Source organism: Vigna unguiculata, chromosome 6 (genome assembly GCF_037176805.1).
Source record: "Vigna unguiculata cultivar grain cowpea cultivar isolate G323 ecotype 2 chromosome 6, ASM3717680v1, whole genome shotgun sequence".
NCBI classification, from domain to species: Eukaryota; Viridiplantae; Streptophyta; class Magnoliopsida; order Fabales; family Fabaceae; genus Vigna; species Vigna unguiculata.
In genome coordinates this window covers 39174392-39190078 of record NC_140797.1, presented here as the reverse complement: position 1 = coordinate 39190078, position 15687 = coordinate 39174392, and the positions used below count along the sequence as shown (strand labels likewise).

The window sequence follows — 15687 nt, the reverse complement described above, 5'->3', positions numbered from 1 at the left end:
AAAAAAAATATAAGTTTATCGTCTAGTTTTTAAGTTATAAATAAAGAAAATCACTTTATGTGATGTCTTATTTGATATTGTGTTTCTTTTTTTAGTTTAAGGTCTCTTCTTGTTTATTTTGGTTGTAGGTTGTTTTTTCTCTATCTTTTTCTATGATCTCGGTTTTGGTTTTCAATTTTTGGAGTGGTGTGTCTATAAATATATTTTGATATTCAAATTAATGTTTAATTATGAATTCATTCTTGAGAGGATAAATTAAATTTAGAAAAGTTTTGGCTGTGTTATTTTCTAAGAATTAAATATTCACAGAAAAACAAATGGACGAATTTATTGTGAACGGTGCTCTTTTCCATAGTCTTGTGAGCAAGAAGATAATAATAATTAAAAGTAATCTTATATTTTAATATATTAAGACAAATTATATTTGTAAAATTTTTTACAAATTTTATTCTTAAATTCACTCATTTCCACTTCCAACTTCCTTAAACACATAAATTTTATCCTCAAATTTATTTGGTTACTCTTCTTCAAATTCATATTCACAGAAAAATATACACTTAAATTTACTTTTAAGTATTCACTTATTTATATTATTTTTTAATGGAGTAGTGGACTTGTCATAATTCATACAAGTAAAGAAAGGTTAAGTAGGGCTTAATATGTTATGTGCTTAATTATAATTTAATTATGTTTCAACATTAATATTAAACTAAAATGGTTTTTTGTCATAAATTTTGTAGAAATCATTAAATGTGATCCCTCTCTTATTTCATTTTACTATTTAATTAAGTTTCAATATTTGTTAAAACAATTCGATCAGGTTATTCGTATTATCAAATTGCAGTATTTTTCTGTTTTTAATTTGTTTAATAAATAAACAAATAACAAATTTTTTTAAGTAATTTATACTGATGTAAAATACGTGTTTTAACAAAAATTAAAATTTAATTGAATAAAAAAAAGAAATCACATAAAATAATTTCAATAAAAAAAGACAAAAAAAATATTTTAACCTTGATATTAAGGTCATGGTAGACTACTTTGATTGTTCACATCTTATAAATCCATTTTATCAAATAAATGAAACTAAACTTCTAATTTAAAATTGAGAATGAGTTACTCACCTTACCAACATAATCTAATGCTTCCAACTTAATAGTATAATTTGTCACGATGAATCTATTTTCTAGAAGTATAATTCTATTAATTTATTTTAAGTCAATATCTTTAATAGGTGAATTGATTTATTTTATATGCTTAACTATAACTTGTTTATAGTTAATTTCTCAACATAAAATAAATGAACACATCACAAAAATGTTAAAGAGACACAAATCTAATCAGATGATAAAAATAAAAGAAAGTTAAAGGAAAGATGGAATAGATAACGAATCCATGCCATGTCTCATTGAAAAAAGTAATATATTAGCCATTAAATAAAATAATAATAATAATAAATAAATATATAATTTACAGCAAACAAAAGATAGTGGACACATTACCTACTTCAATAAATATAAATAATGATTATTTGTAATGCCTGTCTCATTCAGGCATTCCATCGAGTCAACATCTTTACTATAAGAATGCAACAAATAATTTGCTTCTCTTCAATTAATTTGCACATATATTTTACGAGATTTGAGGTGGAATAAAATAATATAAATGTTTTATATAGAACAAAATGGCCTCTACAACGATCGAGTCTCTAGCTTCTATAATTTCTGTCCTTTTCTATTATAATAGAATATTTATATTATCAAAAATTGCGAATCAAACTTTTTTTTTTCTGGAAAAGCAAATAAAAAATTATAAATAGTGTATACGAAATATGAACATAATTAAGAAAAGACTTAAAGGATGTTAAAAAATGCAACAGCTTTTTTTTTTTTTTAAGGTTGAACCGAAACCGCGAGTTCAAGGAAAGAAGAAACATTTTGGAAGATTGTGAAACAAGATAAAACCAAATCTAAAGACGGTGAAGAACGATCTACGAAAATGTGTTTCCCATAATCGGATATGATAAATTATTTATTTATCTTATTTATTATTGTACGGTACGACCTATTACTTGTTAACAATTTGGTGTGAGAGACTATATGAGTTGTCGGAAAAGAGCATATTACTACATTTATGTATACCTGTACTTGTTTATGCAAATGTGTTAGCAAGAACAAACAATTAAAGTCGAGGACTCAACTAAACATTATAATTAAAGTAAGGTTTAAATATATTTTTGGTCCTATTTTTGTAGTGTTTGTTGCGGATGATCCTCATTTTGATAGAATGTTTAAAATGGTCATCATTTTTACCGAATGTTTAAAATGGTCCTCATTTTCGCAATTCGTGTTTTATTTGGTCCTTTTCGGTAACGCTGTTTAAATCATTAACATAACATTATACATGTGGCACGATTTGTATTAGGGTGTGTTACGTGTATTGTACTTGTACATGTATAGTAATTAGATATTTGGGGATAAATAAGTGAGCTATGATTTTGGTAAGGAATATTTGGACAGTGGGTGAGTTTTGGCAATCTTGTTCCTCCATTCTCAATTGGTGTTGTTGGCCTGCAATCCCATTATATAGGTATGTTATGGTCTCAATCTTCTTCCTTTACCTCTGGTTGTAATCGTTGGAGACAACCGTGTTGTATCACTTCGTGCACTGTTGGTGGTTCAACGAGAAATTGATTAACCCCGATTTGTAGCTGCAGAGAGATAGCAACTTTGAGGATGACAATAACTCCAAAGAATATTGGTAGAAAATTTTGGGTACAATCTGTTTTTATTTTTTGATAATAATAAATTAGTTTTAATTTTTGGTTTATTGATTTACAGAGTGGTGGTTCCAATAATGTGGGTTACAACTTTTTCAAATGGTGGGGTTGATGAAAAGGATGTCATCATCATGACACAAACGAGGGTAGATTAATGACTTGGAGAAGTCATTGAAGGTTGCTGAGAAGAGATTGCAATTAGTAATAAGGTTCACTTGTGTTGTTATTGTATTATTCGTCTGTTATTGTGTGTAATCTTTTAAAGTCCAATATGTTTTTTACTATTGTTAAATGAAGAAATGAATTAGTTTGATTATGTTGATATTAGTCCCAACATGTTCAAAATGACATCTTAATTTGAGCATTGAAGTAAGTGATATTGATCTAAGCTTGGGAAAAATTAAATTGATCTAAGTCTGGAAGAAGTTAAATTCATAACATTAATTCATCCTCATCAAAATGCACTACATCAATGATTGGTATGAAGTCCTCAACATTGACATTGATGAAATTCATTGCTACAATAGCATGACAGCAAGGGATAATAATCAGAAGTCATTTCCTACAGCTGCAATGTTGAGCATCCACATTCATTATGCTCCTAGCAGTCTTCCACATGAGTATCTTTTCTTTAACTTTTGGTCAGAGAATCTTTTTCTGAAATTTGCATACAGATGTCTCATGCAAAACCTGCGCTCAGCAGTGCATAATAGGTCCTGAATGACAAACATTAATCCCTGTGCAATGATAAGATTATTAGTACTTACAACATTAAACAAAAATTAATAAATTGAACATATATTAAACATACCTTTTGTTGGTCAGACATAAAGGTCATTGTCCCACACACGTCAATACCTCCAAGATCACCATTAAGCAATTCCAAGAACCATGTCCAAGTTTCTTTGTTTTCAACTTCCACAACAGCATACGCTAAGGGCAGTAACTGATCATTAGTATCTCTACCCACAACACTCAACAACTCACCTCCGTATTTTCCTTTTAAAAAATAGCCATCATGGAAGTAATTTAGAAACCATGCAGAACATCTCAACAATCGTTACGAAAATTCTAACCCACGAGCAAACACAACCCAGAAAACCCTAAACCCACTTACCTCGTTGATGATGATTAACTGGAAAATTGAAATGAAGAGCGCAACTGCAATCCAATGATGAAATGACAAGTATTAGCTGCTTCCTCTGCAAATCCGAGCTCAAGAAAGACGAAGATGAAGAAATTTCCCTAATTGCAAAATTTCCCCTAAATTGAAAAATTAACGTTAATTAGTCATATGTATAGTACACGTAACACACCCTAATACAAACCGTACCACCTGTACAATGTTCTGTTAATGATTTAAACGACGTTACAGAAAAAAGACCAAATAAAACACGAATTGTGAAAATGAGGACCATTTTAAACATTCGATAAAAATGAGAACCATTTTAAACATTCTGCCAAAATGAGGACCATCCGCAACAAATACTACGAAAATGAAGAACAAAAAGGTATTTAAGCCTTAAAGTAATAATCTTCTTTGCTCTCTTAATGAAGATTATTGGATGATTGGATTATAATTAGACCTGTCGAAAGGTAAGAGTGGACGAGAGTCACTATAAATAAATGGTTTAAGTAAGGTAATTATGATTTTTTTACCAACATTTATTACAACCTTAATTCAGACCAATGATTGATTTGAGTATTAGTACGTTGGAATACAAAAAAACTCATTATCAATTAAAAGTATTATCGTTTTGTCCTCGAGAATCACTTAACTAACAGTGAAATAAAATAAAAATAAAGAACACAACAATATAACATGCAAATCCCAAATCTGGAGAAAAACCATAACCATTGTCTAATGATAACTAGAGAATAACACTATCTGAAAATTTATACAACACATAGACTACTCTCTCATGCCCTTTAACCCCAAGTATACCCACACTATCTAACACAACAATTTAACCCAAATCTCATAACACCCTACTACAAGAGTAACAAAACAATCAAGTTCAAGCTTAAAGTGTTTTTAATTGGGCAAGAAACACCATGGACTTAGAGTTCGATATATGGTTACCAACACTCACTCCCTAGCTTACCCTATTTGATGTTAGGCTTGGGCTTCCCAAGAGGTATGTATTTTCATCAGTCAAACACTTTGTTCAAGTACACTCTGAAGAGTTCAAGAAAACCAATAGGACCAATAAGAAGTAAGGAATCAAAGGGTGATACTCTACTTTGTACAACATTATGGCTCCACTATAGGGTCGAGTATGACACTGATCTTTATGGTAACTACCCAAAAGATGACTAGCAATAGCGGGTCAAGAGGGGAAGAATATGAACAAATGAACCACAATGTTATGCTTATAAAGTTGAGAAGAAAGCATAAGACTCTCAAGAGGAGAAGCATTACAGAAATCGAAGCCCTTCCTTGGCTAAAAAATTGTGTATGAAGAACAAGATAGAGAAGTCGAGTCATTCCTTGTATGTGCACACTCAACATAAACCTATAGGGTCTATCAACGCTGCCCATGCACAAAAGAATAATTACGCACCAAGTCAAGACTAGTCAAGTCGATCACATCTTCGCCCCCAAATTTTGGAAACCTTGAGAAGGGGAAACCCAAATGCCACTAAATCCCAGCCATAGCATCAAACTCTAACCAACAATGGAGATCACGTGACATATCACATCAACCTTGACAAAACAACAATGGCTCCATTTTCAAGGAGTTACGATTTGAGCACCATTATACGTGTCACGTGATCTCAAGCCTAGTATGCATATAGCGAAACTACGGTAGTCGAGAGGTTGAACTCAAATAATGATATTTTTTTGCAAAACACCTCGTATAAGCATTTATTGGACACTCAAACTTGGGAGCCAGTGTACATGTACAACTGATTACTCATTAATATGTCGATACCGATAATACATGAGTTGTTGGGACCAAGCACATTACTACATTAATGTATATCAATATGCTCGCCTATGCAAGTGTGTTAGCAAGATTTGACAACTGAAGTTGAAAAAACACCGTAATAATCTCGATTAGTCCCCGTAATGAAGAGTATATAATGATTGGACCATGATTATGCCTGTCAAAAGGTAAAAGTCCACTAAGGACACAATAAATAATAGGTCAAATAAGGTAGTTGTGATCTTTTGATCACCATTTATTGCAATCTCAATTCAGACCCATATTTTGTCTTAAACTTTAGACTACCTTATGCAGTCATATTCCGAAAAAATCGATAACATGAAAACTGACAAAACCAAATAATCAAAGAATAATACTCAACTTTGTACAAACAATAATAATAATTATTATTATGGCTACTAAAATAAATACCCATAACTTTCCTACACCGCAAGAAAGTTACATTGTACCTGGAACACAAAAAATTGGTGATACATCATTATATACAAAATATATTCTTATTTATTTATTTTTCTTGATTTTTTGTTGATAAAAATATTTCCTATTGCTTATGTACTCTCGCAGATACCAACTCACTACATTTTAAGAAAAAAAAAATTCAAATATTTTTCACCACTCAACCATATCACCACTGACACCATCGCTTTCATCATCACCACTACTAGAGTAAGAAATAAAAAAAAAAAAGGAAAAAGAACGTTGTAGAGGAAGAAAATGCAAGAAAAAAAAACACGCTCAAACTCTAACATATTTCATGAATTCTGAAAAGCTTAGAACACATTATATGCATTCTGAAAAGTTTGTTCCGATAATTTCATTCCGAAAAACTTGTTTCAGAATGTATATCAAGTGTTTCAAAAATTCTGTTCTGAAAATTAAATTATGGAAATCTTGTTTGAAATATTTTGTTTCAAAAATTCTGGAAAACTTGTTAATATGTAATCGGAGAGCCAGGATAAAACATTTTGAAAATTTGAGGAGGTGTGTGAATAAATTGTGGAAGTGCAGGAAGTAAAAGTCGAAATACTTTTATGAAAAAATTTCTTAGAGTGCGTAGGCCTTTCAGGGTATATATTATGGGCCGAATATTTAGAATAAGGCCCAAGGGTTTATTTGGATGGGGTGGCCTGATACTCTTATTTGACTGGTGTGGTTAAAAGTCAAATAATGAAGTAGTGTTAGTAATAAGAGTCCACAGGGCGCACGTGTGAGTCTACTGAAAGTGAAATTTGTATAATAGAAAAGAGAAGAGATGCAGAGGAGCACATGGGCATGCATGATGCATGATGCAGGTGGCAGTGTGTGACAGTGAAAAATGAATGAGTGTGTTTGTGTCTATGTGTTATGCAGAGAAGTGTGGGGCCAGAACCACTCTGATATGAAATATACCATTCCTTTGAAACCTTTTTATCATAATCACTGCAACTATTTCTTTCTGTTTCCATTTCATTTTCTTTTCTAGGTTTTCATGAATTTTAGTCCTCAATCATTTCAATAATAATAGCATTAATAATAAATATTTTTTTATTACTAATGTTTTTATAGCTCTTATGGGAGATTTATATTAGTTTAGGAATCAGTTTAAGAATGATAAAAATGAAATGTGTGTAAAAAAAAGTGATGAAAAAGTTACTTATATATATAAAACCTGACAAATATAAACAAGGTGTTGCCAAAGTGCCTCTTTCTTCTACAGTAATTTTCTTACATCTATTATAATTGGTTGTGACAAATCAACACTATACACCAACTGTTACAAATACTGAATAGGTTGTTGGAGACAAATTATTTTTGTTAGGAACCAAAGGACAATGTTAGCAAAACAACAATGAGGACTCCTCGTGTACCTTACAATTTGTTTTTAATATTTTAGTTAAACAAAAAATAAAATAAAAAATATTTAATTCAACTAGTGGTGCAAATTGATTCTGTTAAATGTTGACAGCAAGTTTTTCTAAAGCGAATTTAACGTCAAGTTAACACAATGTTTGATTGAAATAATAACAAAAGTTTAAATACTTATAAGTAAAAAATAAAAGGCAATTTTATGGTGTCTATTTACTAAAAGGTAAAAGTTTAGCATAGATTCTCTTTTCAATTATAAAATATATCCAAAATTCAAATAATTTGAGTGTGCTTGTGAGCAAAGAAATAAGCAATGGTTAAGCTCCAAATTAAAGTAGGTTAACACACAATTACCTTCCTAAAAATCTAGAAATAATGAAATAATATTGCAGATTAAAGCGAAGAAGTCAACGGTTTAACAGGGATGATTTTGAAGATGTGAACCATTGATAATGATCAATCAAAATGTACGACGTGGATATTTGTTGCATTTGAATGCTATGTGATGAATTGACAAAACATTACCTACAAATTTTGTTTTATGTATATATATTTTTTAAAATTGCACGCAAAAATAATTATATGCAATTTGGTTTTAGTATAATAGAATAAAAAATAAATAAATAATATCAATCTATAATATAATATTAATTTATGTATATATAGGTAAAATGGAAGTATTTTGAATAATTGTATACTATGTATATATGACTATATTTTAGATCTGTCATATTGGTGATCTGATCATATATAGATGAAAGTGACGATAAATAATACAAATTTTTTATAATTTTTATAATTTATTTCATATTCAAGTGATATAATAAAATTTTAGACTATAATCATTTCATTGAATATAAATAGAACACTACCACTTGTATTAAAGTAAAATGTTAGTTCAACTTAAATTTTAGAAACCACTTATATTGAATATTTGTTTATTAAATTGTTTATTCTTTCACATGATATAAAAATTAAGTTTAAATTTGACATTTTTAATTTAACAAAAAAATCATAATTTTATAAACAAAAGTATTAGAAAAACATACATATTATCTAAAATAGGGAATGCCAACATAATTTATTTTATTCTTAAAATTTGACTTCTTTATACACTTCGACTAAGGAGTTAAATCAATAATATTTTTTCTATTTAAATAAACAATTTTACTATTATAATTTATTCTAATTTACATTTCCTTTTAAATTCTGAACATTATATCTATAAAATAAGATGATGCATCATAAGTTAATTTTTCTTTTATAATGGTCTCAAAATTAAAAGCATTACCTTTGGAAAGAGAATATTCAACATTTAAGAGCACGAACTCAAATATCCAAATTCACCTTGCAAAATATTCTCTTATTAATAAGATCTCATTGCACATATCCGCTAAATTAATAAGAAAAGAATAAATTAGTCGTAATATTTTTTTTTTCACATAACTTTTTATTTCATATAACGGTTACCATTATTAACGCAAAAATTCATCATCATGCAAGCTAGCAATAACTTATAACTCCCCCACCCCCTTATTTTTTGGGATGAAAACACTGATAATTTCTGTAGCTTTTTTTACAATTAATTCCCATCCCATTACATTTCAAAAGTACCAAGACTTTATGATTACAACATTAAATCTGGAAAACAGCATCACACATTTTTTTATCTAATTTATTCTTATAATAAATTTTAAATAAAAACTGAAGAAAAAGGTAATAAATATTTTGTACAAAATAAAATATTATTCTTAAGAATGTCTCATCCCCAGCCCTCTCTTTTCCTGGGGTCAGTGTGTTCCCAATTAATAGGCATAGGTGAATTAATACATGCATGAAACATCAATCTCATCAAAAGAAGATCTAATTAAATTGAAGTGAGTGCCATTAAAAAAAGTCTTCCATAGAAGAGAAACATTGTTCTACTTCTTCAAGCTGTCGGTGCCAACCAAAATTCAAAATATACATATTCAATTCCCCCAACACAAAGAAAAAAAATAAGGAAAATAGTGGAACTTATTATAAAATGGGCAAATTAATGAATTTGAAAGTAATTAATCACGACCCAAAGAAGAAGGTATTATTACTTAATAATTTCAAAGTTTTCTGACCTGCATGATGAAATTAACATGCATAATGATCCAAACCACCAGACCCCACATGAGAAGACTCATCTTCATCATCGACACCAAAATCCGGTGGCACTTGGCCGGAATTCGCGGTTGGATTCATGTAGTTTCCTTCTCTTTCCGATTGTGCTGCCACAATTTTTCCCTGACCATACAAGCAACTCAGTTGATGGAAATAGGGACAGGTCCTAGAATTAAGGGACCTTTTCTTGTTAACATCCTTAGTTTTTCTGAAGTACTTGTTTATGTTCTCCCACTTCTCTTTGCATCTCTTTGCGCTTCTTTTGTATCCCAGCTCTGACATCCCTTGCGAGATTCTCTCCCACAGAGGACCCTTGTTTCCTTCTTTTTCTTCACTGTTGTTGTTGCTTACACTCGTGCATCTCAGGTTTATCAGTGCCAGCACTTCATCTCTCGGCCATCTTCTCCCAACATCATCCTTGGAGTTCTCAGTGCTGGCTTGTGGGGTTGTTGAGGTTGTTTTGTATGTGGAAACTGAGTTTGATTCTAATAACGGGATAATATTATTGTTATGGCTGTTGAGGGAAGAACTAGGGTTGTGGGGATTTGGAGAAGAATTGGAGGAAGAAGGAACTTGTAATAATAATGTCTCACTCGAATTAGGGTTTTCTGGTCTTAACTTAGTTTGATCATGGTTCAGAAGCGTTTCAGGAGAAGGTGGTGTTGGATCAAGATTGTTGTCTTCATTGGAAGGACTATTAGGGTTTAGTGAGTGCAATAGTGAACGATTTGGAAGACTGGAAGGAGATGGTGAAGTTGCTGATGTTGTTGCTGCTGTTTTTGCACATTTCTTTAAGAATTCGATTATAATGGCATGTCTGTCTCCGGCAATAGCTTGTTCCTGTGCCATGATGTCAAGCTCCTTGTTCATCCTCTCCATCTCTTGCTTCTTCCATGCTTCCTCTCTGGCTAACTTCTCTTGGTCCCTCTTCACCATGTCCTCGAGGAGCCTGTTGTGAATCTCTTCCTGTTGAGCCATCATCTTGTTCACCACACTCTCGCAAAAACCCTTGAACATTTCGAACCTGTCACGCCTCTTCCTCTTCCGCTCCTTTGACTTTTCAGCCACAACAACCTTGTCTTCTGTTCCATCACATTGTCCATGTCCATGGCCCATGTTGTCTCCTCCAAGGTGGAGGAGGGTCTTTTCACTCCTCACAGTTGCATCATCACCGTCACCACCACCCGAATCAGGGTTTTGACAAAGCTCCTCCAGCTCGCTAAGGAACCGGTAATTGCTCTTGCCGAAGTTGCTAATGTTGTCGAAATATCCACTCTCATCTTCGAACTTCTCCTTGCACTTCTCGGCACTCTTCTTAAACCCAAGCTCTGCCAGCTTCCTGCACACATCATAAACACAAAAAATCCAAAACCCACAACATAAGCATTTTCGTTATTTCACTTATCTGCTTGGTTTTCATTCGTCCATGGCTTATATATATCTTTCTCTCGGGCTCTGTGTCTTACCGTGCTGTGTCAGCGTGCGAGCCAAAGTACTATAGCTGGTCGCTGATTGGTGCACGTGTGCGTTAATTTGTGTACCACATGAGTGTAATTAACATGTGTGATGTAAACTCTGTCTAACTCATTAATTTCCCATTCCCCCAGATCATTAGTCTGAGTTTACTTGCTCGAGAAACAGTGAGTGAATTAAAAGATAACAGTGTGGTTTAATTGAAAGCATGTACTATAATGTTATGTAATGCAATGGAACATATAGGTACCTTGAGACATGGTCCCATGTGTGCTCCGGGAACCAATTCTCCATGGTAGATCTGATTCGGAAAAGTGCAAGCAGTTCATCGTTGGTCCAGGAATCGGTTAGGTCTGGTAATTGTGTTTGGTGGATTGAAGGAAGCTTGTGTTTGTGGGTGGGGGAAGAAGGAGGGTGCAATGAGGGGTGGAAGAGATTGGTTTGGAATTGAGATTGAGAAGGGTTATAGGGATCAAAGGGTAGAAAAGTAGTTGGGGAAGTTGAAGAGGCATGAAGAGGGAAAGACAAGTGAAGAGGAAGAGTGGTCCTTGGTGCTATGAATTGGTGGAACTGGTCTGATACTCCATCGAACATGTTGGTGTTTGTGTTGGAATGCGAAACGAAACCTTTACCTCTCTTCTCTTTCTTCCTTTCTTTCTCCTCCTCCACCTCGCTGTGAATCACCACCACAACAACATTGCTTGCTACAACACAAAACAAAACACTCTCTTTTCTCTCTTTCTCTTTCTCTTTCTCTTTCTCGCTCGCGTTTATCAAGGAGATTGTCCTTGCATGAAAAGGAAAAAGATGGCCCCGACACTCTTTTAGGAGAAAGTGAAGTCACCGGCCACCTTCAAAACCATAGTATTTTACGCAATTAAATAATGTGAGACCTTGGAGAAGTCAATCCAACCACGTTGCCATACAAGGTATATTCAAACTTTTGCAATATTTTGTGAGGCGGGGATGTAAGTAATGGGTTAATGCGAAGGATTGATGTGGACGCGCGGGGGAGTGAGAGTGGGAGTAGGTGAGGGTGTGTAATTAACGGCATAGGGATGGCAGGACACGTGAAAAGAAGCAGAGAGTGGGACCAATGATTTAAGGATGGGAATCTTGAGTTGGTACAAAGGAATACAGTGGCGTCGTACAGGAACAGCAGCCAGCACGTGCAAGCGCTTACTGTGGAGTGGACGCTTGCACACCCTCACTGAACACGCCCAAGAGCACATGGGATGGGAGAAAAGCTTATGCAACAAATTGTTTCTTTTGCATGCCATGCCATCTAATACTCCTCACCTTTTTCTTTTTAAGTACACAAATTAAAAAAAATATTATTACTAAATAAATTACAATGTTATTTTTATTTTTTAATTTTAAAATAATAAATTTACAAGTTTATATAATAAATTACATATATATTTCTTTTAATTTAATATTTTTTCATACAAATATTAGCAAATTTTATAATTCTTTAAGTTACGGTTAATTTGACATTAATTATTAAGAAATGGTGTTGAAATTTAATTAAAACCTACAAAATTGAGATTCACATCTATATATATATATATATATATATATATTACAAATTAGTCTTATCTATATTTAATATGAAACTTTCAATATATTTTTATCATGTCATTGATGTGTGTGTAAAACTATACATTAATAAATAGTCTGATAATATAAAAAATAATAAATCTAACAAATAATAAATTTTGATATAATAAAATTTAATTCATAATTCGTTTTATCTATACTTGATGTGTAAAACTTTTAATACACTCTTTCATATTATTTAGGCATATAAAAATTATGTGTGTAGAACGATATATTAATCAATGATATCATAGTAACAATAACATTAAACCTAACAAACAACAAATTTTATTATGATAAACTGTAATTCGACATTCTAATATTATTTTAAGAAGTATACTTTAAACTTAATTCAATCTTCCAATATCAATTTTGTCCGATAAAATTTTCATTAACTTCAACATTACAAATTGACTCAAATATAAAATTATTGATAAATTATTTATATATATATATATATATATATATATATATATATATATATATATATATATATATATATATATTACTTGCATACACCCGATATAAATATTTAAACCTACCTTAAATTCTAATGAAAGGATTTGTTTTGGTTGAGTTAAAGAAAAGGAAAATGGTGGTAAATTGATAGTGTGGGGGAAAATCGATGCAGACATGACATTATTGTAAGAGTTAAACAAATAAAAAATGATGTAAAAATGAAACATAACAGATGTCTGGTTGAGTCAGTGTCTGGCCCCGGAAGAGGGGGGCCCCCAAAGGAGCCTGATATACAAAAAGACAAGGTGGGACCCTCTCTCCTTACATAAACATTGCACCATATGCATCTCCTGTGTTGTCACTATATATTCAACACTTGTGTTGTGAATCACCACCACCTCGCAATTACTCTTACACAATCCACATTTAAGTTCCAAAAGAAAAAATATTACCCTTTTCATCAACCTGCTTTCAATGCTGTTATCACCATTTTTCTTGTTTCGTGAAAAACCTTTTCATCATTTTTTAATTGCAGTTTCGATCTGTCCAATAATGTTGGAGAGTCTCCTCTTGTGTTTTTTCTTTTTTTTTTCTTTTTCTCTTTTTAGGTTAATTGTGGTTAATTAAGAGTTAAATTGGAGGAGTTAGTTGAGGTAACCTTCCAAATTTGGTAAAATGAGTTTGATTTTGTAACCTGGGAGAATGCTTAAGTTGGTCCACTCAACCCAACAAAATCCAAAGTAGGATCAGAATAGGATGGGTTCAACCTGACACATTTTTTTGATAAAGGTACGTAGCTTTAATTACTCTTTTACAATTTTTATTTAGGTTTCTGCCAGTTATAATTTCTATTAAATGAAAAATATAATTGATATATATATACACCTCTTATTTTATCTTTTACTAATATTTTTCCTTCTTTTTCGCTCCCTTTTTAAATTATTAGACTCGTTAATTTTGAAGTTGATTTTCTCTCAACTGTACTCCAATTCAATAGAGAGTAAATTTGGGGATGTGGTCGGAAATACTTTAAGAAAATCGATTATATTTAATGTGAAAAAAATAATTTTGGTTGATGAAAAAAAGTAGAAAGAGTTAACTTTTAAAATGTGAATTTTTCATCTATAATTGATTTTAGAAATTGGTTTTGGATGTTTCCTAACCATTTATTAGTATGAATTGATTTTGGATGTTTTCCAAATAAAATTAAACATGCAATTGATAGTTTCAGATTTTCCAACATAATTTTTATTACTAATGATATTAAATAAGTTTATTTTTTCATAATTAGTATAATTAATGTTGATATTCGGTAAGATCAACCTATAAGATATGTACATATTTACCTATATGTACAATTTTACACATATATAAGATAATATATATTAGTTTCTATTATTTTTTTCTTTTTGATTTTAATTGAGTGTCGATGGTGAAAAAAAATGTGCAATTGTTTGTTGATAATCAATGAACAATTAAACTAACTAGTAATGAATTTGGATTCTCTACTAAATTTTACTGTGTTATTTTTTTATTATGTCTTCATAATATATTTATTACCACTAATTTTAACGTTTTAAAATATATTAAAAAAATATTTAAAATATTAACACAATATTTTTTAATTCTCGGCAAAAGATAACACAACAAAACCAGTAAAAAATCTGAACTCACTAAGAATTCAATAAATTTATAGAAATAATAAATATGAATTAAAAGAATGTGTTAGAATTAGTATAATTTATTCAAATACTTTCTAAAATCGTCTTGTATGAAACATTTACATCATTTTCTCTTATTTCTTCTTCTCTTCTCTCCCATTACTGTCTGAATCCTTAACACTTTTTTAGTATATTTATAGGTCCTAATATCAATTAATAATGCTAACATTAACATATACTCCTCTTAATTCATTATATAAGAAAAAAAGTATGTATTTGATGAATTCAAATATAATTGAACTTTAATTTTCTTAAACTCGATTAATGTCATTATTTCAAAAGTATTTTTATCTTTAAAATCTAAATACCCTCTTAACAAGTAGAATATAGGTTTTTGAGACTGTAAATTCTTCAGAAAAATTGTGTAAAGATGTTTTTCCATTAGAGGGTCTAAAAGACATTTAACACTTCAATTGATGCATTAAACACTCCCAAAGCTTGATAATTTAAAAATGATGCAAAGAGAAATATGCAATTAGCTTCAAAAATAATAAAAAATCATTGATCTTTCCATTTTAAAGGAAATTAGTTTAATAATAAATATTTCGTGTAACAATTTTATATGTGGCACATTATTCAATTTAGTATGCCAAGTGATATTCTTTAGTGTTATTTATTATTTGTTTAAAATATATCTATATTATAACTTCATGTATTTTATCTGTCTTTTCGTGTCAACTTTCTCGACTTTCTTTACCGTCGATTTTAA

General features: G+C 30.9%; 1 protein-coding gene across 1 annotated transcript; it reads right to left on the bottom strand.

Moving 5' to 3' along the window:
• Nucleotides 1-9573: 9573 nt before the first annotated feature.
• On the bottom strand, nt 9574-11942 carry LOC114187394 (trihelix transcription factor GTL2-like). The gene is made up of 2 exons (XM_028075644.2): nt 11450-11942; nt 9574-11065 (listed from the first exon to the last, which is right to left on the bottom strand). The coding sequence occupies exons 1-2, from the start codon at nt 11791-11793 to the stop codon at nt 9700-9702; spliced, it is 1710 nt and encodes a 569-aa protein (XP_027931445.1). The 5' UTR covers nt 11794-11942; the 3' UTR covers nt 9574-9699.
• Nucleotides 11943-15687: the final 3745 nt, after the last annotated feature.